At 57.7% G+C, this 23,717-nt stretch overlaps 8 protein-coding genes across 8 annotated transcripts; 4 read left to right on the top strand and 4 right to left on the bottom strand.

Annotated features, from left to right (window-relative positions):
* Positions 1-866: 866 nt before the first annotated feature.
* Positions 867-2,679, bottom strand: HRG_06045 (glycosyl hydrolase family 47 protein; the record flags this gene model as incomplete). Its single annotated transcript, XM_044864516.1, has 2 exons — positions 867-986; positions 1,105-2,679. The coding sequence occupies 2 exons, from the start codon at positions 2,677-2,679 to the stop codon at positions 867-869; spliced, it is 1,695 nt and encodes a 564-aa protein (XP_044721048.1).
* Positions 2,680-3,920: 1,241 nt separating this feature from the next.
* On the top strand, positions 3,921-5,683 carry HRG_06044 (aspartic-type endopeptidase; the record flags this gene model as incomplete). The annotated part of the gene is made up of 3 exons (XM_044864515.1): positions 3,921-4,111; positions 4,167-4,943; positions 5,002-5,683. 3 exons carry the CDS (start codon positions 3,921-3,923, stop codon positions 5,681-5,683), a joined length of 1,650 nt encoding a protein of 549 aa, XP_044721047.1.
* A 302-nt stretch (positions 5,684-5,985) lies between these two features.
* On the top strand, positions 5,986-6,801 carry HRG_06043 (dephospho-CoA kinase domain-containing protein; the record flags this gene model as incomplete). Its single annotated transcript, XM_044864514.1, has 1 exon — positions 5,986-6,801. One exon carries the CDS (start codon positions 5,986-5,988, stop codon positions 6,799-6,801), a length of 816 nt encoding a protein of 271 aa, XP_044721046.1.
* A 435-nt stretch (positions 6,802-7,236) lies between these two features.
* HRG_06042 (uncharacterized protein) lies at positions 7,237-9,419 on the top strand (the record flags this gene model as incomplete). Its single annotated transcript, XM_044864513.1, has 4 exons — positions 7,237-7,536; positions 7,594-8,766; positions 8,829-9,074; positions 9,129-9,419. The coding sequence occupies 4 exons, from the start codon at positions 7,237-7,239 to the stop codon at positions 9,417-9,419; spliced, it is 2,010 nt and encodes a 669-aa protein (XP_044721045.1).
* A 2,050-nt stretch (positions 9,420-11,469) lies between these two features.
* HRG_06041 (lactonase, 7-bladed beta-propeller domain-containing protein) lies at positions 11,470-13,054 on the top strand (the record flags this gene model as incomplete). Its single annotated transcript, XM_044864512.1, has 5 exons — positions 11,470-11,661; positions 11,710-11,915; positions 11,983-12,194; positions 12,294-12,610; positions 12,698-13,054. The coding sequence occupies 5 exons, from the start codon at positions 11,470-11,472 to the stop codon at positions 13,052-13,054; spliced, it is 1,284 nt and encodes a 427-aa protein (XP_044721044.1).
* A 1,136-nt stretch (positions 13,055-14,190) lies between these two features.
* Positions 14,191-16,011, bottom strand: HRG_06040 (RNA polymerase rpb1; the record flags this gene model as incomplete). The annotated part of the gene is made up of 4 exons (XM_044864511.1): positions 14,191-14,220; positions 14,284-14,318; positions 14,886-15,914; positions 15,972-16,011. 4 exons carry the CDS (start codon positions 16,009-16,011, stop codon positions 14,191-14,193), a joined length of 1,134 nt encoding a protein of 377 aa, XP_044721043.1.
* An 823-nt stretch (positions 16,012-16,834) lies between these two features.
* On the bottom strand, positions 16,835-18,751 carry HRG_06039 (ATP-dependent protease la (LON) substrate-binding domain-containing protein; the record flags this gene model as incomplete). Its single annotated transcript, XM_044864510.1, has 4 exons — positions 16,835-16,862; positions 17,067-17,337; positions 17,425-17,726; positions 17,781-18,751. 4 exons carry the CDS (start codon positions 18,749-18,751, stop codon positions 16,835-16,837), a joined length of 1,572 nt encoding a protein of 523 aa, XP_044721042.1.
* Positions 18,752-21,142: 2,391 nt separating this feature from the next.
* HRG_06038 (insulin-induced protein (INSIG) domain-containing protein) lies at positions 21,143-22,412 on the bottom strand (the record flags this gene model as incomplete). Its single annotated transcript, XM_044864509.1, has 2 exons — positions 21,143-21,541; positions 21,609-22,412. The coding sequence occupies 2 exons, from the start codon at positions 22,410-22,412 to the stop codon at positions 21,143-21,145; spliced, it is 1,203 nt and encodes a 400-aa protein (XP_044721041.1).
* Between the last annotated feature and the right edge of the window lie 1,305 nt (positions 22,413-23,717).

The raw sequence follows: 23,717 nt of genomic DNA, 5'->3' as shown, positions 1-23,717 counted from the left end.
CTAACATCCCCGGGGCAATCTAGTTTGACCGCAACTCCTGAGGCTGCCTACTGCGACGGCGCTTCCGCGACAATGAAGACGCCTAATACAACGACATGGAAGAACTTGAGGATGGAACGGACAGACAAAGGGGGTGAGGCGAAGGGAGGAGCGGAGAGAAGGAAAGGGGGAAAACCGAAAATGACAAAAACAGAGGAAGAATGGTTTTTGGTCGCTGATGATGCTTGGCATGAACAACATCTCGGCCAGAAACAGGGTACGCGACGAGAATTTTTTGCTTTGGTAGTTGGCACCTCGGGAAAATGCACATTGGTCACTCTTCATTTCGCTCGTCTTCCATGCAAACAACGTGTTGTACAAGGTATCCTCATTACGCCGGGCATCCATATCTGCCATCAAAGATTCCGATCATTGTGGAATCGGCAATGGGGGCCGGTGGCAGCCCATCCGATCGAGCCTCCCACGACTCGCGGTTCCCTGCTCTTCCGCCACGACTACCAGACCCATTCTATACATCATCTGCAACGTTTCCCCGTACACGCTCATACATCATCAACATTTCCAACGCTGCCCGGGGAAAGTAAGTCTCGAGCTTCACGCAGGCTGGTGCCGCCCCTTGTGGCGTCGTCGCCTTGCACCCGCCGGGATATTCAAGCTCGCTTTAGTGTTTGCCACGATGCCAACCATTGCAATCTGCCAGCAGATGATGCTCTTTCCAAGCCGGGAAGATGCCAGACAGAGTAGACAGCATGATCCGAGGATCCTAATGCGGAGCGCTGGCAGCACATAACTCCGGCCTTTACTTGGTTCAATGTCCACTCCGTAGACCATGGCCGTGGCAAGGTTGGTTGGAGGCGTGGGAGCGTTCACGTAGGTCGCCGCATCGGGTGTGCCTCCGTGTTGAGCACGTACTCGTCCAGGCTGATCAGGTCGGGTGGCGAGAAGATGAGATAAAAGTACTTGAGCGTCTCGGCCATCCAGAAGCTCTGGCGAACGGGAACACGCATGTTAGTCATGATGGAACCTCGCGGAGAAACATGCTAGGGGAAAAGCGATGAAAAGAAAAGAAAAGAGAAGAAAAGAAAAACTGGGACAGAAACTCACCTCCATCGAGTCCGTCTTGGTCGTCTGCCCCGTCACCGTCACGTCGGCAATGGCCGAGTTGGCGAGCTTCGTCTCTGTCGACTTCATGATGCCCTGGAACATGTCCCACGCCATGTCTTGCAGCTCGGGCTTGGCCGTGATGCGGTAGAGGACAAAGATGCTCTCTATGGCCTCGGGCCGCAGCAAGTAGCGGGCGTCGCGGGCGTTGGTGAAGCCCTTTGCGAGCTTGGCGTCGCCGTGCTTCTGCCAGCGGTCCTCGTCCCAGGGGCACGGGTCGAGCGAGGGGCAGGGCAGCAGGCTGAAGATTTCGGGCATGACGCCCGTGGGGAAGCTGGCGTAGGCCCAGCCGCAGCCGCGGGCGAGGCGCTCGCCGAGGGCGACGTGGTGGTCGATGTTGAAGAGGCGGCCGCCGAGGCCAAACATGCCTCCGACAAAGCACGTTAGGTGCTGGCTGTCGGGGATGAGCTTGTCGGCGGCGTTTGCGTGCCAGTCGCCGGCGAAGAGGACGTCCTTTTTGTCCGGCAGCATGGGGCGGAAGACGAGGTGGCTGGCGGCGGCGTCCATGGCGGCGCGGTACAGCTTCTCGTACGTGTCATCGACGCCGCCGAGCAGCGCGTGCATCTTGGGAAGGTACTCGTAGAGGGAGTCTGCGAGGGCGCCGAGGGTGAACTTGGCTTCGGTGGCGCGCTCGTTGCGGAAGTCGAGCGTCGTCGGCCACATACCCGGCAGCAGGGTCTCGTTCTGGGTCCTCTCGAGGAAGCGGGTGACGCGGTCGGCGGCGTCGTAGAACTTGGCGTCGCCGGTGAGCTGGGACAGGCGGGTGAACTCGAGGGAGAGGGAGGCGGGGGCGGCCGAGGGGTCGTTTGTGCCGGCGACCTGGTTGCCGTCGCGGGCCTCCTTGAAGTTGAGCCAGAAGCCTGGCAGGCGGTTGGGGGTGTCGAAGCCGTGGTAGAGCATCTCACCGAGCTCACGGGCCTTGGCCAGCAGGGCGGGGTCGGCGGAGAGGTCGTAGGCGCTCAGCAGGCCGCCGAGGTGGCGGATGGTGGTCTCGAAGAGGTTTGCGGCGCCGGCGGCGGTGTCGGCCCAGTCAATGGTGCAGACGGCGGCGCTGGCCTCTGCGAAGTCGTCGTCGAAGCCCATGATCCACAGCGTGTCGAGCGTGTCGACGAGGGTGGCGGCCCAGCCGCCAAAGGGGTCCCTGGAGCGGCCGGAGACGGGGGTGAGCTCGTCGCGCATCCAGGCATGCTCCTTGTAGGCATCGTAGCTGCGCTTGAAGGCGTTGCGGACGGCGGCGCGGCGGTCCTCGGCACGGGGCGAGGGCGAGGCAAAGGCGCTGGCCGGGGCCTGGACGCGGGGCAGGTTCCGGGGCCTCGCGCCGGGCAGGGGCTTGATGGAGGCGGGCGGGTAGAACTGCTTGACCTTGGCCCAGTCGAGCGTTGCGGGGACAAACTTGGGGGCCGACGAGGAAGGGAAGGGCGGCGGCGGCGACGAGGGCATCAGATGCAGGACGAGGACGAGGGCGAGGACGAGGCCAGTCAGGAGGACCAGCCGCGATATTCTGCGCGGCATGGCCATGGCGTGGATGGCGGAGCGGGACTGGGCATTTCCCAGCTCACACACTCTCTCTCACTCTCTCACTCTCTCACTCTCTCTCTCGTTTGATGCCGGGGAGGTGGAGAGCGAAAAGGAAAGAAAGGCAAATGGGAGAGGAGAGAGAGAGAGAGAGCTGGGATTAGACGATGCTTGGCCGTCGCATTGACCTCTCTGGTCTGCCTTGGAGTTGTCTAGGTAGGTACCTAACCTACCTAGGAAAGTACGTAGCTACTTACTTGTACAGATGGGCTGGCCCGCAGACGTCGATTTACAGTACGAGAGATTGGAACAAGAATTGACCGAGACCCGTCATTTCCAAAAGCAATTCAGGCCACAAGTCGAAGAAAAAGCAAGAGGCAAGGAAAAGGGGGACAATTGGTAACTTAATCGCGTGCAGGTTTGTCGGCCAAAAGAGGCGCAACCTTGGCTCCTCAAACTGACCGAGTTGCTTGCGGAGCTCTATCGTGAGTACATGGCCGGTACCTGTGCCATGCTTGCCTCCGGACGGGTCGATGAGTAAGCAGAGTCGATTCCTCCTGGATATCGCTGCAGACTGTGCAGAGTCATCAAAGGGGGCCTCGTCCATCATCTCAACTCACCGTGGATGCACGGCCGCTGCAAGCCATGGTGCCATTGCCAATACCGCCTCAGTCGCTGCCTTGCATTGCGGCTTGCGCACCTCATCCCGCCGGCGAGCTTCCCAAAGCCATGGCTTGCCTCGGGCGTCCCTACGGGGACTGTACTTCACAATCGCCATTGTTCAAACCCCAGCTGTCGACCGGAGCCATGTCGCTGCGTTACTCAACCTCGCCACACTCGCCTTCCTGGTACCTTCAGCCCTGATCTCCAAAGTGACAGGCACAGGAAAAAGCAAATCCTCGCCAGCCTGTTTCATGTCGGCCGCCTCTAAGCCCGGCCCGCCCGCTCCAATATAACGAACCAAACGCGATGAGCGACTGCGAGGCCAGGAATTAGGTAGCGTAGCGCTGACGGGCGAATGGGTTGATTTGCTGACCTGCTTTTGCAGGGCCCCTGGCTGCCCAGGTGATGGGCAGACAAACTGAACAGGAATTGCTTTCTCCCCGACGCGTGCTGCTGCTTGCCGGATTTTCTCGTCCCCTTTCTCTCGCCCCCCCCAGGCGAGTTTGCGTCTTGACAGAAGCCCCAAGGCGCTGGCGGGAAAGAGAAAGAGCGCTTCCAACTCGTTCCGCCCCCATCCAAAGATGCTTGCTCGCCTCGTGGGCTTCGGCCTGTTGGCCTCGAATCTCGCCGCCAGCTCGTCCTGTCCTCAGCAGCCCTTCCAGCTGCCAATCAAAGATGTCCAGGTCTACCCCAACGTTGCCAACTCCTTCATGACGGGCATTCCCGCCAAGATTGGCACCCCGTCTCAGGACATTGTCTTGCTTCCCTGGACGTCAGTCTGCCTTGTTCGACTCTCTTCTCTCACCCGGTGCTAAACGCTGTCGCAGAGAACTCAACAACACCTGGATCTACGACCAGCAGGTCTCGTGCGTCAAAACCGTCGTCCGGAGCGATTTCCTGTGCGACATCCGACGCGGTCGTCCCTTTGACGAGGACAAGTCCACCACCTTCCAAAAGGCCACCGACATTGTGGCAGCTGGCGGCGCCACGGTCGAGGCCAGCTACCAGGGCTCGGAAAGGGGCATCCCCAAGCTCATCGCCTCCGGCCTCGGCGGCACCGAGTCCTTTGCTCCGGGGGGGAAGGACGGTCTCAACGACTTCCCCATCGGCATCCCCCGCCTTCAGTGGGATCACGGATACACCACCCTCCACCCGCTCGGCCTCGGCTCCAACTCAACCTACCTCAACGCCCTCCGCCAGGCCGGCAGGATTGGGTCGCGCGTCTTTTCCATCTTCTGGGGCCGCGTGTGGGACGATTACCCCGTCGACGGCGCCCTCGTCGTCGGCGGCTATGATAAGGAGAAGACCATCGGGCCCAACTTTACCGCCCCCCTCGATTATGGCGATTTTGGCGACCCCTCGGGCTGCTGGACGGGCATGAAGGTTCACATCACCGATATCCAGCTCAACAACCTCGATGGCTCAGACGTCAGCCTTCTTCCGTCGAGCGCAAACATGCCCGCCTGCATCGTGCCACAGAGGCAGAGCTTGATGGAAGTTCCTCGGCCGCTGTTGCACAAGTTTGAGCGCGTCACCAGGACCAAGAGCAACGGCACCTCCTCTGGCCTGCACTGGGGTGCGCCGATATTCAGCGCGGACAACGTGTGAGTAGCGACGGGACTGGCGTAACGGAGGAACAAGACACTGACCGGCTCGTTTAAGCTTCGAGGGGGACTTGACCATTGTTCTCAGCTCAGGACTCAAGGTGCGCGTCCCAAACACCCAGTTCATCACGCCGCACCTCGACATGGATCGCAACGGCACGCGCACCCTTGACGACGACCAACTCGACCTGGTCATCACCGGCATCGAAAACCAGCCCGCCACCCTCGGCCGCTACTTCCTCACGTCGGCCTACCTCATGGTCAACCACGACGCCAAGGCCTTCACCCTCTGGCAGGCGAACCCGACGACGTCATCCAGCCTGGTCCCCGTCCTCGACGAGAAAACAGCCAAGAAGTGCGGCAACGCCAACGGGATCACACAGTCGTCCATGTCACGGACGCCGTCTGATGCCTCGAAGCCGTCGGGGGCCGTGATAGGTGGCGCCGTGGCCGGAGGCGTCGTCGCCGCGCTTCTTGGGCTGGGAACATTTTTTCTGATCCGGCGCAGGCGGCAGAACGCGGGAGGCGAGCAGGCCAGCCCGGATGGAGGCAGCGCCGTGTCAGAGCACAAGCTGGCGCAGTTTACACCGGGAGGCGCTGCGGACGCCGAGAGCTGGGCGCAGGAGATGGACGGGTCGCCTGTGACGGCGACTGAGATGTACAGCAGCAATCACGAGGTGTATGAGATGGATGCTGACGCATATGGGCACCGGGCGGTGCCTGATGACAAGGAGTGGTGACCGGCCACTTGTCAAGGGAGAGCTGCACATACCAGTACATTTGAGTAATTAAACAAAGGAAGACGATATAGATACCATTCTATAATTCATTTTGTCATTTCACCGTCAGCTCCCAAAGGGTTTCGCTGTGAAAAATATTAATCAAAATATTTCACATACTGGCGGCGGGGACCGAAGTGGAAGCAGATGCCTCAACCGAGGGCTTTCATCTATCCGACAGCCCCGTCCCATGCCATGTCATCATCATTGATTGATTCCCTTGGACCCAAACTCAACCTCGCCATTCCTTGCATGCCCGCACAATGCTTCTCATCGGGCTGACGGGATCCATCGCGACGGGCAAGTCGACCGTGTCGTCGCTGCTATCGGCGCCGCCACACTCGCTGCCCATTATCGACGCCGACGTCCTCGCGCGCAAGGTGGTCGAGCCCGGGACCAGCGGCTACCGGGCCATTATCAAGCACTTTGGGCCCAGCACGCCCGACCTCCTAGTCGAAGCATCCGACTCGATGCCGGCCGACGGGCCCGACAGCAGGGGCAGGCCGCTCAACCGCCCGGCCCTAGGCAAGCGCGTCTTTGGCGACAGCGAGGAGCGTACCAGGGACCGCGCTGTGCTCAACGGCATCGTGCACCCGGCGGTGCGCAGGGAAATGACCAAGCAGGTGTTAGGGTGCTACCTGCGCGGCCACTGGGCCGTCGTGCTCGATATCCCACTGCTATTCGAGAGCGGGCTAGACCGCTTCTGCGGTGTCACCGTCGTCGTCGCCGTCTCGGACCGCGAGACACAGCTGCAGCGGCTCATGGCACGCGACACGCACCTTAGCAGGGACGACGCCGAGCATCGCGTGCGCAGCCAAACCGACGTCGGCGTCAAGGCGACGAGGTGCGCGGCGCGCGGCGCCGGCAAGGGCGTGGTGTTGTGGAACGACGGGTCGGCGCAGGAACTGGCGGCCAGTCTCGACGAGGCCATGGCGGAGCTGCGCGCGTCGAGCCCCGAGTGGTGGTTGTGGCTTCTGCTGGCGTGTCCGCCTCTGGCAGTGGCAGTGGCCGCGTGGAGGTTCTGGCAGAACGTCGAGGTCAACAGGCAGTGGGAGAAGCAGACGCGGGGGAAGCTGTAGCCTTTGCTAGGTAGGTTGCTTGTCCTGAGCCGTGGCTCGAATCTTTCTGATGGTTTGCTGTCCAGTCGAATTATCTCTGAGGTTGGAGTCTAGGAAGCAGCAACAGCCCAGACTCAGCGGATAAAAAGGTCCGGCTCCCTACCCTCTTCGTCTCGCCGTTGCCTGGGCGCCCTCGTCCTCCCACTTTCCTAAGAAAACACTCCATTGCTTTCGTCCTACAGCTCAAGCATGGACCGTCCAGTGCAAAAGATTTCTTGATCGTCCCTTTCTGTTTTCTTTCGAGCTCATCTCGCCATTCGTTTCGCATCTCGTTTCGATCCTCTTCAACCCTGAAAGCAGAACGCGTCCTCTGACGCACAAGTCAACAAAACAACAGCCACTGACGAATCTGCAAAGGACCTCCCGCATGAGAAGCATCGAGATCAGTGCTTCAAGATGCCGCAAAGCAAAGGCCTCGGGGGAAAATACCCTTCATCCTTCTGCGAATGGGTTGTCGGCACCACCATCGAGGATGCCCTCGCCTCCCGCGCCAAGAAGAAGCCGCCCCAGCAGCAGCCCAAGCAGAGAGACATTGTCAAGATCGAAGTCACTACCGACGACGAGACGGAAGAAGATAGCCTCAAGGTCACCTATCCGCGCTCAGGCCGAACAGTAACCGCGCCGATTCCCACCGACGCTGTCATTAAGAAGGTTCGCTTTGATGTTGCGCCCAAGAAATCCGCCCTCAAGAAGACTGTAACCGTCTCGTCCGAGTCGGAGGGCGAGGTGTCAGATTCAGCCACGACGTCCAAGTCGGATGAGAACGCCAGCGAGGTAGAGAGCTCCGGGTCTTCGGCCAAGAAGCAGTCCAAGACCAAGAGGGACAAGAAGGCCCCTTCCAACTCTGGCAGTGACGCTGACTCGGAACCACATCCTACTTGCAAGTGCGCAGATTGCGTACGCGGTCGCGAGAAATTGAAAAAGCAGGCCAAGACGGACGACTCGCAGTCTTCAGCTACCGAATCCGAAGCATCCGTCTCGGAAGCAGACAGCAGCCCCAAAGCCAAGGGTCCAGTTCCCGCAAAGTCCAAGGCAAAGGGAGGCAAGAAGAGCCCTGCGAAGAGTGATGAATCGGAGGCCGACGACGAGGCTTCCGACTCTGCCAAAGATGGCCCGGCCGAGGACATGTCGGAAAAAGACACAACAAAGAAAGACTCCAATGCCCAGGGGCCCAAGCAAAAGAGCCAGAAGAAGGGTGATGATCACCAGAAAGAGGGTCAGAAGCAGGGCAAAGCCGACAAGAAAAAGGCGGCTAAGGCCGGAAAGGCAGCCGAGTCACCCCAGGTTGCAAGTGCAGCCAAAGCCGCGGACGGAACCAAAGCGGACAGGAAACAGAAGGGCAAAGCTGGCAGTGGCAAGATCAAGTCTAGCTATCCAGATGCCTTCCTGGGCCCCCACCCTTGCCGTCCACAGCTCATCGAGCCCATTCGCGCAGAAGTTGTTCAGACGGAGCGCGTCATCGAGAGGCCCCAAGACCCGCCGCCAAACGCCTATTACGATCCAGCACACGGAGTTCTTCGCCTCTATCACGGCCCAGTTTACGGCAACAGCCACGGCCATGCCTTGTACCCTCGCGGAGATGCGTCTGGTCGTCCATTGCCCATTGGCATGCCGCATCCGACGCAGAACCCCTATTTTCATGGGTTCAACCAAGCTCCTCCTCCACCACATGGCCAAGCGCACGTGCCATATACCCAAGGGATGCCACTGGAGCCTTACAACGCCATGTACCCCCCGCCCGCCTTCGATCCCAGTCACCTGAGCGGTTTCCCCCCAGGCGGCCCTCCTGCAAACTGGCAAGACGCTGGCGTGCAGACCAATGGGAATAGAGGCGCCTTCAGTATGACGGGCGCGAAAGTGGGATCTCCCTACAGCAAGCTAGGAGACAAAGGCGGAGCCAACAATGTTGCTCCGATTGGTGCCAAGGTGGGACGTTTCTCGAAGGTGTGCTTGAGCCTTGGTGCTAACGAAGCCAGGAATATCTCGAGAATCCTTATATTCCAAAGAGAATTGTATCGCAGTTTAGCAGTTATGGTGATCGACCTTCACCCAATGCCGGCCAAGGCAACGGTGCGGGCAGCGGCCAAGGTCCGGCCATGGCGAATGGCGGACTCCCGAGCAAGGACGGAGCGTGGGAAACGGAACAGCCCCCTGTCAATGGCGCACCTGGAGGCGATGCGGAGGCTGGGAATAATGCATGGGGCGCTTCAGATCAGCAACAGGGCACTTCGGGCGTGAGTGGCGATCAACAGCAGCAGTCCCAAGCGGGTCAAGAGCAGCAACTTCAGTGGGATGACCAGGCGAATAACGCCAACGGAAACACGGAATCGAACCAGGCAGCAGAATGGGACAACAGTGCGAACGACAGTGGGAATTGCAACGGATACCCGGCCGCAGATGGTGGAGGGAACCAGTGGGGAGACTCGGCGCAGACGGACAACTTGGTACCGGGCGCAAACAACAACAACACTGTCATGCCAGGCTCCTTTCCGCCAGTCACGGGACCCCCTTCCGGAGACTGGCGTGATGCAACTGCGGCGGCAAGCACCGGAGGCATGGTTGACGCCGTAGCTTGGTGATGGTCCAAAAGCTAGAATCAATGCCATGGAGAAGCGGGTTCGGCGCACTTTAGAGGGGGAGGAGGAGTGCTGCTTGGGATGAAGGGCATGAATATGGGAACGGAGAGGGTCACGGCGAGCCACAAGTCTGGAAGTTCCACGCGGTAGATGGATGGTGAAGATTCAAATGAATGAGCTTGTCCCTTGCGTTCCCAGGACGGCCCCTCGGAGCCCACACACTACTCCGGAGCCATGGACAACCGAGCTGGGATGGCAGGGCCCTCGCGCACCTATCAGCCATGTGCGTGTTTGTCACGACCCAATACGGGTCTCAAGACCCAATAAGGGTCACAGTGGGCCATAGACCAATGCGTAGGAATGAAGGTTGGGCTCACGCCCACACGCACCCATAGGCGCGCCCCCCTTATCCCTAGAAGCGGCGTTGATACTATCGCCGTATTTAGAGGCATCGAATACAGTAGTTAACTGGTAGGATACTAAGGAAGTTACTTAACGGATCCGGGTAACTATTATAAGCTACCGGATTAGCAGGGAAACCTACCCCCCCCCCGCACTTCGTGTATATATATATATATATATATATATAGTCACACCCGCGGACTCCCTCTTTCAGGCAGGACAGCGCAATCTACACCCTCTTTCTCAATGCAAAGACCCAATAACTAGTGATAGTGTTTCAGCATCTCCTTGATTGAATTACGCAGGGTCGCCGGGCAGAGGCGTTGGCCGGTTGCCTAGACAAGGATATGATGTCGAGCCAGCTGGTCTCGCTTCAGCACACAGCTCTGCAAGGCGTCGACACAGGATGGACCGTCTCCAGTGGGCTCATCTGATGACCGCGGCGGAGACCTGCATTAGGCCGTCGACGGGATCCCACATGGTGATACGCCCGGGCTGGGGAGCGTTCAAGGACGGGGCGAGAGCGGCTTTTACCCCCCGGCTGGTTTGGCGATTGGGGGACTAGGCCGTGTCAGGGGGAGGGGGGTGAGGGTGGACGACTGCGTGAGGACGATTCTGCGGTGGGTTTTGGTATTGGCGAAAGACGCTCTGGTGATGATGAACTTTGGTATTTGGGAATACGATGGGGCTGCGTCTTGCTGCAGAGTCTAGAAGATGACGAGATCGGGCCATTTCCTACGTGGACAGCCGATGGGGAAATGGAACCCCTTCACTCCATCCAGCCTGGACAAGCAACCCGTCAAAGCGGCATCAATCATTCTCCTTCCAGAAACCGACGACGACTCATGCAGGAGAACTAGACAGCCCGTTCTAGATTAAGGGCAAACTTTGCGGATACCACCATCGCTATACTCGACACGGCAAGGCGCGCGCTCTCCCTTGCTGGGGACCCCTTGTTTCTGCCGGAGACGCAGCCTCCCGAAGCGAAGCATGAAGCCCAGCCAACGGATGGAACCAATAAACGAACGGACGGCCGGGCGGATGGAACGAGTCGTTGGCCAGGCGTTTAGCGGTCCCTTGCCGACATTGCATTGCATTGTGCCCACGAGGTTCCATAAGGCACAGACGGAGGGGACAAGGACCAGTGGAAAATGCAACGGACACAAGCTGAGACGCAGGCGTCCTTTACGACCGCGGGATCCCTAGCCCTATATGTTGCGTCTCCGGGGGAGAGGGCCAACCTTGCAAGGGTTGTCATAGCCCACCACTCCGGGGCAAGCGCCTCCTACGCCTTGCAAGGCACTCGTGTCAGGCGCGGACGCATTAAGAGGGTCTGGCCAAGCAAGACATGGGCGGCCCGCCTGTTTCACAGGGGCTCCTGGCGTTGCCGCAGAGAGACAACGAAGCTGCCGGGACCCACTCGCCGCGGAGGCGACGGGGCCCGGCGATGCGAGTATATAGAACAAGGCGGATATGGTTCGACAGTGGGAGGTTGTCTGTCCCTGATCAGCAGTCATTCCTTTCAGCCCGTATTGAATACAGCGCGAGCCTAGTCAAGGCATTTTAGCAATTCGTCCATTCGTTCCAGCTGCTCGTTTCTGTTCATCTCACGCCAACACACAGAAAGTCACAAGACTCAACTCTAGCGACGATGCTGCACAAGAGCCTCGCCGCGGTGGTGCTGGGCGCCGCCGCCGTTATCACCGCCCAGAACGCCGGGCCCGGCAGCAGCAGTGGCAGCAGCAGCATGCTGTACGTGTCGTCCTATAGCGGCAAGATAACGGCGCTCGCGCTCGACAAGGGGGCTGCCAAGGCCGGCGGCGGCGGCGGCGGCGGCGGTGCGGTGCCGGCGCTCAAGACGGTCTCGCAGACGGAGCTCGGTGGCGTGCAGTCGTTCCTGGCGCTGGACGCCAAGCGCAACATCCTCTTCAGCTGCGACGAGGGGTTCCAGTCGGCCGAGGGCAACGGCACGCTGTTTGCGCTCCAGGTCGAGCAGAACGGGTCGCTGCGGGAGCTGGGCAAGCAGAAGACGCAGGCGGGGCCTGTATTTATGGGATTCTTCGGGGCCAACAACGATACCATGGCCATTCCCCATTTGTGAGTCTTTGCCTCGGTTCCCTCGAGGAGACACAATGTGCTGATGCATCTTGCGCCCTCCCCTCAGCGGCGGCAAGGCGGTATCGGTATGGAACGTCGCCGACCCGTCCAAAATGGCCGAGGTGCAGCGCGAAAACTTTGAGCTGGAAAAGCCTGGCCCCAAGCCGGCGCAGACCGAAGCCAAGCCGCACCAGGCGGCCGTCGACCCGACGCGCAAGTTCGTCGTGGCGCCGGACCTGGGTGCCGACATGCTGCGGCTGTTTGCCATTGCGCCGAGCGGCAAGGCCCAGGAGAAGCAGTCGGCGGCAGAGGCAGCCCCGTCTGCCCAGGGCGGTGGCGGTAGTTGTCTCGCGCCACAACAAGCCGCAGCCCCCGCAGCCGGCGACAACAACAGCAATGGCCAAACTGGCGCTGCCCCCCAGGCCCAAGGCGGCGGCGGCAACCAGCTGCTCAAGCCGCTGCAGCCGGTACCTGTCAAGCCCGGCAGCGGGCCGAGGCACGCCGCGTTTGCCGTCGCGGGGCCCAAGACGTACATGTACGTGGTGACGGAGCTGTCGAGCGAGATCATGGGCTTCGACGTGGCCTACTCGGGCGCCGGCGGCATGGAGCTCAAGCCGCTCTTCACCATGAAGGTGCACGGCAAGAACGAGAGCAACACGCCCGAGTTCGCAGCGGCGTCCGAGATTGCCGTTTCGGTGAGTTGCCCTTGCGCCGTCGAGGAACGAAGATGAAGCAGGTCGTCGAGCAACGACACCAAGGACCATGGCTAACCACTGGTCCAGCCCGACAATCAGTTCCTCCTCGTCGCCTCCCGCAACGAAAGCACCCTCCGCGTCCCCAACTTCGACGGCGCCGCCGCCAACAGCAACGCAGCCGACGTCGTGTCCGACTCGCTCAGCAACTACCGCATCGACCCGGCGACGGGCTCCCTCGGCGAGGTGCAGATCCGGGTGCCCAGCGGCGGCCGCTTCCCGCGCCAATTCTCCATGAGCGGCGACGGTGCCCTCGTCGCCGTCGCCAACCAGCTCGACGGCCGCGTCGTCGTCATGGAGCGCAATCCGCAGACGGGCATGCTCGGCGGCTTTGTCGGCCAGGCGCTGCTCGACGGCAACGTGACGTCGGTCGTCTTTCGGGAGTGATCTCTCTCCCCGTGCCGTCTTGTTGATTCCGAAGTCATGATGCATGCAAGTACGGAGCACGCGGTGAGAACAATGGAGAGAGGGCGTCGAGTTGATTCCTTGCCTCATGGAAAGTTCTGAAGAAAGGTCTTGTGTATATCCTGTTCAGGTACTCATTGTGAGCTGTAAGATCTTTCATTGCAGAGAGTATCCAAGGTACAGTTCTGTCGTATGGAGAGAAATCTCCAGAGTTTGTCACCAGAATGTCTATGAGAATAGGAGAGAATCCCATCATGATCTCTACATCAAGAACTGGAGCAATGATTGAATTTCCAAGAGGCCTGATCTCCTTATCCACATGAAAGGATTCAATCTTAAGATCCATCAGTCTTCTACAATAGAACCAGACACTTCCTGATCTTACTAGCCACATACGTTCGCCATCTGGTTTCGAGCTGAAGTAATGGGCATGGTCCTCGGCTTCAGATGCATCATATGCTCTAGAATTAAGATTTGAAATGGATCCAAGAGCAACATTGTCGACATATCCAGAGAGACTATCAGGACAAAATCCAGATATGAACATCTTCATCAATGCATCTGAAACATCATCATTTGAATCTCCTTCGATCATATAGACTGCAGATGTACGATTTCCTTCTGGGATCATGATATAATCATCCATCTCTGAATATTTGAAGTCTTCATACTTTCGAGTGCCTTGATAGTCGCAGTCAGAGACTACCACATCTTCGATGTATGCATTGAGAGTTATCCTAGTTCTATTTAATACAGATATAGCCATCCCTCTCCATGGACCTGAGAGATAGGACTTGAAGAGATTAAAGTCATTGTCAAGGAAATTGCATGCGACTGCGGCAAACGTATCTGGCTGAGGACTACAGAACGATTTGGATGTAGCACGAAGTATCTTACATCTTCTTCTGTTGGGAGGATCGTAGACTGGAGTTCTGGAGGCTGTATGGGTCCGTCTTGTCAAGTAGACATGAGGCTCATTTGATTGATTCTGAAATCTATCAGCGTCCAATGGACAGTGTGGACATTTGAGAATTGCAGTATGGGCCTCATCTGCAGATCTAGATTGATACTCCACATGGAGGAGCCTGGTACCACAGCCTTTACAATACATTTTGTAACTACGGTCTGTACTGCAACATAAGTTGCGTCTGATGATCAGTTTTAAGATCTCATTGTCCAAAGAAATTCCCTGACATAAGTCTAGAACTCACAGTATCGATAGAAGTAGGTTCTACAGAGTTCGAAGCTACAATGTTTGTAAGCTGTGCATAGTGATTGGCCATCACTACTTCTGTCCATCGAAGCTTTCTATCCTTGATCCCATCTCGAGTGGTAATTGGATGTCTGGACAATTCTGTCTTATAAGAGAGGAGAGCAGCAATACATTGAATTTCGGTGTCAGATACAGAGAACTCATAGTATCTTATGACTTTATCTATTGCAAGTCTACATACCTCCAGTCTTCTTTTCTCTTCAATAAAGGAAAGTACAATGGGATTATAGGATGCTTTGATATAGGTCTTGGGAATTGACGCCAGGAGATCTGGTTTACAAAGAATGTAATTGCCATCTGAACGCTTGTTAATCCACTTAGGTCTCGAGGCAGATCGTACTTGAGACTCTGTGAGCCTAGCATCAAGAATTACAAAAGTAAAGTCTCCTCCTTCAATCATTTCTGAGACCATATCGTGAGACGGCAATGATCTTTTCTTTGCATGATGAGATTCCAATGCTATCTGCTGGACACCTGCACACATTGTAGAAATACCTCTCATTGCAGAACTGCCACATCTGATGTCATTGGGATACTTACATACAAAGTCCATGCCAGTCCTGGTAGCAATGCATATTGAGTCATCATCTTTATGGATAACACATGATGCTGCTAATTTTGCAATCCTGGACATGACACCCACTACAGGCTGAGAGAGTTGCTGTGCATTTGTATCGGCCATACCTATGATAGATTCAGAGATAAAGCTTCTATTGACAGACTCTGTATCATATCTCTTCCTGAATCCTTCGATATGCTCTGAAGTAGTACGAGTCTCCTCTGCAAGTATTGGTTGCTCAGCACCAGACCTAATCTCTTCGAATGACATTGTCGTGTGATCCATGAAACTATACTGAGATGAGCCCTTGTCTGGAATCTTAGATTTAGCATAGATGTCCATAGCCTTGTCGAATTTAGGATTGGGTGTGTTTATCCAATCCATACACTCTTGGACAGATGCCTGAGAATATACTGGAAATACATGCATCTCATCACCATCATAGTCTCCATCAAATGCTTTGAGGATATATGGAGAGATCCCTAGGCACGTCTCATTCCAGAATGTTACTCGCACAGGCTGTACAGATCTGATGGATAGAGAAGGAGGCCTGATAACCAAAGCATAGTCTCCATGTTCGATGTTCCTAGACTTGTACTTTCCAGAACTCTCATCGAAGTATATTACGGACCATTTGTCGCGGAGGTATTTGGGGACTGCTACCCATTCCTTTCCCAGATCTAACTGTGGTGTGATCACCATCCTCAGACTCCCATCAACATGACAATTGAGAATACCCTTTCTCATCCTTCCGGTCTTCTTCTTCATTGAATCCAATAGGACTTCTCTAGATCTCGAGGAGTAGTATTGTCCTGGGCCCTCAAATGCAAATCTAGCGGCCTTAGACACATCATTGGTGATCACTCCAGTACTGACTGCAAGAGATTGCATAGGTAACATGTTGCCATGAGGTGTTTTACAGAGATGACCAAGACATCTACTTCCAGAATGCTCCTGGCATCCAGCTTCGTATTCTGCGATGGTAGATACTTCCATAACATCTACATTCACTATATCGATCTTAGAGTGTCCTATCTTAGTGATAATCCAAGTGTCAGATGGATCACATCCATCATATGCAAGTCGTGTGACAGTAAAAGGCTCCATACTGGCGGTATGTGTTGATGTAGCAACGGTGTTGCAATATATTCAAATATTTTAAAGATTATATCTAGAGATAGATGTCTAAACGATAGTTTTAAAATGCATACCCTTTATTTAATAAGTAATAGAATCTAGATCCAGATCTTTGGAAAAGAGTTTCTGACCTTCACAGCCATTTGCAATAATGACATCATTTGCGACGATCATATTACTGTCATCATCGTATATGTAATCAAAGAAGACAAAGAATACAAGTTCTGACTGTATGATCGACGAAGACTTATATCAACTATACCAATAACACCTCTAAGGGGGTGCCCCTATTTTGCTGGTGGTCGAGTGGTATCTGCTATGTTTGACAAGTGCATACCATGCCAGACCTTAACGTGATTGTTAAAGCTGGGAGGCGGCTAATGTCAACATCTTAATTTCGCACCGGGCCTATCATCGCTTCGAGTCTCATCCAATGAAGCGTCCCTCTAGTGTACAAATCTACCTATCCCAAAAAGCTCATGTCGATGCGCGTGTCGTAAATATGATCGTCTCTCCTCGATTCCAATCGATGGGTTCCTGTACCGACCGATGCGTCTCTCTACATGCCAAAAATGAAGTCATTGTCCAATTCCATCATGACACATGCCTGGGATAGGCGCGAGCAATATTTCCAAATGATGACTTGGCGACCTCCATCCAGTCCAATAACGCGTCCGCATATTGTCGTATTTAGTTTGATAACACAAGCAGCGTCTGCCGAGACGAGTTCGCGGCCTTCAACTCGTTGCATCGGTCCATCTCCACGTAGTGTGTGACGACTGGCAGCCGCTGCTCAAAGAATAGTGCAGCCGTTCAAAGACCTAGTTGACCGTCACAGTCAGCCACACCTGATGAAGGCATGTTTCAGTCCAGAGTCTCATCATGAAATGTCTGTGTTGGCCCTCGTTTTGCATCATCCGCTTTCTGGCGTCGGGGGGTTGCAGATAAGGGTTTTGCGGCATGTGGGAACGTCGAGGATGGTGGTTCGATTGTATCAAGGCAAAATAGAGCAGAGTAAGTCATACCATCGTACCGTCTCCATCTCTATAATCCACGAGCCGCAAATCTTGAGTCGGTCCCTCACGCTCGACGTCTCGAGTAGTCTGTATTTTTCATGATCTTTGACGGGCAGCATGCTGGCGAACCACCAGGGGAAAATGGCCGGGTCATCCGGGCAGTTGCCGTAAATGGCCAACATGCGTTCTGTGAGCCACGGCACGCTCTGGTCCCTCATGCGTGTCACGAACCCCACCGCAAACTGCATCAGGCTTTGGGTTGTCATCGTGTCCAAGTCTCCTGCCGTCTGAGGCATGCCTTCCCTAGATTGTGTCGTGGATATCGGAGAGCCGCCGGGCCGTGATGCGTCGTGGTCACGGACAAGACCTTCCGTTTGCGCATCTTCGCGCGAGTCGCCACCATCGGCATAGTAGCGACCGTCGTGGCCTTCTTCGGCGCCGACTCCGGAGTCGTAGCCGACTTCTGCCGCCTCTATAGCTTCCTCCTCTTCCAAGCTAACGTCGTCGATCCGTTCTGTCCTGCCCACTATGTACCCATCGAGCTGCCCGTAATGCCCAACGCGAAACCGAGAGAGGCCCACCGTCTCTATGAGGCTGCGGCCGTCGGGGTAGAATTGCGCGTTGACTATCCGCAGGAGTGTCCCGAGCTCGTGGAAATGGGCGTCGCCGCTGTGCCGGGGTCGTCTCGGCAAGACCATGCCAAAGGTCCTGTCCCCCTCGAGCGCTCGACGGATCATCAGGCGATATCGCGGTTCGAAAATGTGTAGAAATGTCGGCATCATGGGAAAGGACAAGGTGCAGACAAAGAGGGGGACGTCGAGGTCCTGGTGGCGTGCGGCGCGCTCGGCAGCGACGGCTTCTTGCCGGGCCATCATCTCGTCCTTCCAAAACGTCTGGATGATATTTGTGATGCGCTCGTTGGACGGGCATGAGCTGGGCTTGAGAAGCGAGTTGATGGCGAGCTTCCGGCGACATATGGGGCAATATCGTGAATGGTCCAGGATGCGATGCAGACAGGGACGGCAAAACGTGTGGCCGCATCCCGTCGTCAGAGGGTCGTGGAAGAGGGCATAGCAGATCTGGCAGTCCATCTCGGTCCGCATGACTTCTTGCACTTTGCTGAGTGCCTTGGCATCGTATTCCGCAAACGTTTCTCCGGCAGGGGGTGACGGAGATCCGAGATATACGACCCCGGCGTCAAATTTGAGCGCCCCGTCAGCCGCCAAGGTCCATGTCGCCACCAGCCTGGTGCCGCTGATGGTTCGGGGCCGATGCTCGCCGCTCTCCGAGGGCCCGATGCCAGCCTTGTCCCAGGAACCCTCGACCGCGATGCTTGTCGACTGACGTAACTCGACAGCCTCGGCCTGGTAGTGCCCCATTGCACCGCCAACAATGCTGGCCACCTTGTTGAGAATCACGTCGACGCCGCAGTCGTCGAGCACATGCTCCTTGGTGCAGTCCGGGAGAGGGCATTGGAAAGCCTGTATGCGGTTTGGCAAGGCAGGGTAGGTGATGCTGGTGCGGGCATGTGACTCTGGCAGGCACGACTTGCAGATGCTGCGGCCGCAGGGCAGGGTGACGGCATCTCTGTAGGGGACCGAACATAGACGACATTGGAAGATGCGGACAATGTCGCGGGCGTGGACGGCAGGAGGTTTCCAACTTTCCGCTGGAGGGGCTTCGGATGGGTCCATTTGGGAGCCTCGCCGTTGCGGATGAGGCGACAGCGGCGGCTCGGGCGAGGTCTGTCCATGGTCCGAGCGATTGACTCGCTGTTGGGGGCCCGCCGGGCTGCCGGGCGTGCAGGGGCTTTCGGCGGCTCGAGGGGCTTCCGGACCTGTGGACATGAACGAGTGCGCTCACCCACACTTGCCTAGCACGGGACCTGGCTAGGCAGAGATGTGCGTTGCCGTGTCCCGGTGTCAGGTCTCGGGGGACTGCTCGCCTGTGTCTGTTTGGAGAAGGGGATTGGAGGGTTGCCGCCTACCGCTGTCATGGGCGGATGAGTGCCGACGACGTAGGATATATGGTCTGATGCGTCGTCGGTCCGCAGGAACCGGCCAAGGACTCGACTGGTTGCGGGAGAAAAAGAAGAGCAAGGTTGATGAAGAATAGGGAGAGGGAGAGAGGAGCGGCGAGGAAAAGAAAAGAAGGGGCCTCTGCAAAGAGAGCGCAAGGATAAGAGTAGAGTTGGAGTAAGAGATGCAATCAGCTGGATACAGACGGGAGGGAGTCGAGTCGAATAGCGTAGGGGCAGGCAGGCAGGCAGGCAAAGCCCGTCATCAGTCCCTCTGCCGGTGGAAACTCGGGACTTACCCCAGCGGTGCTTGCAGCTCCGTACCTGCAAATACAGGGAGGAAAAAGAGATAAGAGATGTTGGTTCGGCGACTTCAATCAGCGATAACCGTGTCGGCTTGCCAGAGAATGCCGGCTGCTGAACAAGTACAGCAATGACGACGAGGTCGGACGAGGTCGAGGGTCGAGAGTCTTTGCCTCTTGGCTGCAGGGCGTTGGGCTGACGGTTGTCCTGTAGTGGGGATTTGTGGGTATCGGATGCGAGGTAAAGAGGAGGAACCGTTGGCGTCTTTTTGGCTCGCCTGTTCTCTCGCCAATGTATCTTTTTTTTCCATGTCCAGGTACCTACGGAGTAGAGAGCGAGACATCGTCATACACTCGGGCGCCGGGGCGCCGAGCCAGGCGGCTAGCCGGCAGGGCCAGCGGCGGCTCCTGCTATGCGGCCTGCTTGGTTGTCCCCCATCATCCCCCTCCCCTCATGACGACGCCATTTTGGGTGGTGGATGGATGCCATCGGTGGTGGTGGCCGATGCAATCGAGCGTCGTCTCCCGCGCACCGGGTGTATTCGTGCATGGATGCAATGTGCCGAACCGTCGTGGCCCTCTCCGCCGTGGCCCTCTCGCCGTGGAATGCGAGGCTCAAGAACCAGCTGCATGCATGTAACAATTGTACTTGCAAGGTTGAAGGTACAGTACATGTAGAAGAAGCCTTGCCGGTACGGGAGGCTTTGGGGGGCGCCTGCCTGCCTGCCTGCCTGCCCAGAAAGCAAGATGAAGCAGGCTCCTGCTGCTGCTTCTTCTCATCTCAGCGCATCCGTCCACTGGCTCTGGCTCCAAGGAAAAAAAGCTCTTCATACCCGTGGATGCTTTGAAGCTTGGCGTGAACATGCCCTTCTCTGTACATTATTAATTACATGCAGCCCAGTTCGGTCCCTCTCCGTGCGAGTCCGCCCGTCTGCCGTCTGCTCAAGAGCGATCTCCCACCGCCGGCAGCGATCCCCGGCAGCGATCCCCGGCAGCGATCCCCGGCAGTTGTACGTCATGACTCCCAAGTCTCCCATCAACGAGACCCGCCCGCTCGCCAAGCGCCGCCAGCCGAGAGTCGTTGCGTCAGTCATCCCTCGACTCGTCGCCGCATGCACTCGCCTCCGTCTCGCGATTGCGCAGACACCTCTTCCCATACCTCTCGTGATGGATGGATAGCTCGAGCAGCTACACCTACCAGGCGGGCCTCGCCCTCCGAAGACCCGCATGGCGGCGCCAGCCTCCCCAAGGCCACTGCCGACGCTATCCTCAGCTCGCTCCAACCGCACTATGTGCTGTCCTGCGCTGTCCCACGTTCTCCCACGCGTCCACCACCGGACCGTCGGGGCCCAGCCTCACCTGTCCACGAGCAACTCCCCAGCCTAGCTGAAACTTGGACTAATGGGGAAACCATCGCTGCTCTCGGACTCCTATACCACCAACCCATCGCCGAGGTGCAGCAGCCCGTTCTATACATGCAGTCTCTGGCGCCTCGTGGCGTTGCCTCCTTGCATCGCTATGTTCGTCGCAATGGCTGCTTGCCCAAGGGGGCAAAGGGCAGAAGTGCTAATAATGGACACCACAGCGTCGTCTGGAATGCATGTGCCAAGCGCCATCTGAAAACCGCGGCATCATTTTGCCCCTGGCTCGCTAACACCAGCCGACCTTTCCGAAACCTTGGGTTCGGCGCATCGTCGCCAACACCAAGCCGTACATTCTCATCAACGGGGAGCATCAAGATAATACAGAGAGAGCGCAGGATTGCTTTAGCGCACGCCTCCCCAACGACCCCTGGCCCCTGCTTTTCTACTCCACGCTAAACGTCGTCCAATGTTTCCAAAGCACACGCAGCTGCAAAACAGCACGCTCAGCATCCACACGCCCGTCTCGACCGTCTCCTGGCTCGCCAGCCCTCCCAAGACGGGGGGTGGCACCCGGCTCGCCGCCGACGAGGAAAAGTTGTGAGCGGCCGTGGCCGACGGCGACCTGGACGGTGCCGGCATCATGTCCGGGTTTACACCGAGCAGAAGCATTGACCCGGTCAGGCCGACGCAAGCCGAGAGCAGGAAGCCGGGCTTGCTGCGGTCGATGAGCCACCACAGGAGCGGGTTGACGAGGGCAAGCGTGGCCGAGAGCTGCAGGGTAGAGGCCCACGCCAGTTTGCGCTGCGCGAGGTGAGGCGTCAGTCTTGTGGTTTGCCTCGCGGGACGATGACGTGCAAGGGATTCTTACAATGGCAAAGATGATGCCGACAAAGGCGCCGATGGCCCGCATCACGAGGGCCCAGTCGGTGCCGGGCCTCTGGCCAGTGCGCGTAGCCTCGCCGTTGTCACCGACAGCATCGTCAGCTTCACTCCCGAATGCAGTTTCCCACCGCCTGTCAACCCACGGGAGCAGTGAGCCCAGGACAACGCCGGCTACCCCCCAGAAGGCGAGGTACTTCCAGCTGGCGCCGGGCTTCATGATGCCCTCGGTCAGGTCGGCGAGGTACTGCTGTTCGTTGTGAAGTCGCGTGACGAGCACGCCGTAACCGACGCCGAGGAGGAAGAGCAGCAAGGCGCGAAAGGCGCGCGAAAGGGCAACGGCGGCCCTTGAGGGAGGCCGAGTCGTTTCGACAGGTCTGTAGGAGGAGTGGCGCCGGGGGAGATGCGAGCGGTTGCGCATCAGCTCGTAAGTGGCATCGTCGACGCTGGGGCGCTTGATGGGGGTGCGGGCGCCGGTCCCCCAAGGGGTGTCGGGGTCGTCGCGATCGACAAAGGCGCGGTCGCGGCTGGAGGCGGCCTCTGAGAAGATGCCCATGAGGGTGGACGAGGTGAGGTTCATGATGGACTGGGGCCTGCTCAGCGAGGCGGCATCTGTGGGGGTGAAGCTGGCGTCGAGGTATCGGGGGGCGGACGAGGTATCTTGTTGGCCCGGGCCCAGGATGGATCCCGGGGCGTCGTGGTCGTCGTCGTAGGGAGGCGTGACGCTCATGAGGTTGATGGTGAAGGGTCGTCGAGGAACAGGGCGGGCGATTGGGGGGCTGTCGTCGTCCATGCTGGCGGTCGTCTCTGGCGGTCGTCTCTGGTGGCCGTCTCTGGTGGCCGAGTGGCGATGTGGCCGACGTGTGAGCAGCTGGCCGAGGATGGAGCGTGGAGAAGGGGGAAGACGGCGCGGCCGGTCGGCCCGGAAGGGAGGAATTGGGCGAGACGGCTTGCGAGGGCGGCTGCGGGAGTGAGGGTCGGCTGCGCTGGACGGCTGGACTGTTCGAGACGTGGCTTTGACGGCCGGTGCAAGGGACAGGATGTCTTATAAGAGGAAGACGAAGAGCAAAGATGCCAAGGGGTCGTGGGGTGCGGGTGTGCAGCCGGGGGATTCTGGGGGATGATTGCATAAGGTGGGGTGCATTGGATCGTGTTTTTCCTCCTTTGGCGCCACGGCTTTCACATGCTTGAGCGATGGCCCGTCTCACTTGTGTGCCTCGACCGGGCCAATGGAGCAGCCAGCCGTGTCTTGCTGCTGCTGAACCCTTGGTTTTTTCTTCTATTTGATTGAGGATGGGAGGGGGTCTGTTGCGCGGCTAAAGGAGGAGACGCCATCCGTTTCCCGCCCCCGGGACATGGGTGCGCGATGTGCGGCACGATACGATGCGGCAGGCGGTCGGGGAGCGCAGCCAGTGTAATAGGTTGTGTGTGTGTGTGTGTGTGTGTGTGTGTGTGCAAGCATGTAGGTTTCTGCATGGACAGTAACAGTAATGTGTGATGGCGGGAGAGAGTCCCTCTCCTTTGCCCCGTCTGCCGAAGGACGAGGATGGAGGCAGGCATGTGACGCGACGCGAGCAGACGGACGGGGTGGCGAGGCCGACGAAAAAGAGGCAGTGGGCGACTGACGGAGAGACGGACGTGCCTCGAAGGGCTGGGCCAGTGCTTTTGGATGGGCGGATGATTGGCACACGGGGTCTGCATGCCAGCAGCGGGCGCATGTTGTCGTGTGTGCACACACACACACACACACATACACATACATACACACACACATACGACGTTTTCCCCCCGCTCAGCCGTGCATCCCGTGGGGCCGTTTTTGCACGCTGGGTGGTGGCGGGAATCAGACGACGGTCATGGGACCTGGACTTTTCATGGTTCGATGAGGTGAGGTGCCTGCCGAAGCGTCGCGCTGGGGGGGGTTGAGCACCGGACACCTACCTAGTAAGTAGTAGTAATTACTGTATACTGTACGTAGTAACTACTGTAGTACTACCACATGGTGGCCAAGCGTGTCATCGTGTCTGTGCCTGTAGTGCAGATCACTATCCCCACTCACCCACCCACCCACCTAACAAAACCACGCAGACTATTAATA

The sequence above is a fragment of the Hirsutella rhossiliensis genome (assembly GCF_020360975.1).
Source record: "Hirsutella rhossiliensis strain HR02 chromosome Unknown scaffold00005, whole genome shotgun sequence".
Classification (NCBI taxonomy): domain Eukaryota; kingdom Fungi; phylum Ascomycota; class Sordariomycetes; order Hypocreales; family Ophiocordycipitaceae; genus Hirsutella; species Hirsutella rhossiliensis.
The sequence above is the reverse complement of the archived record's forward strand: the minus strand, read 5'-3'. Positions and strand labels throughout refer to the sequence as shown.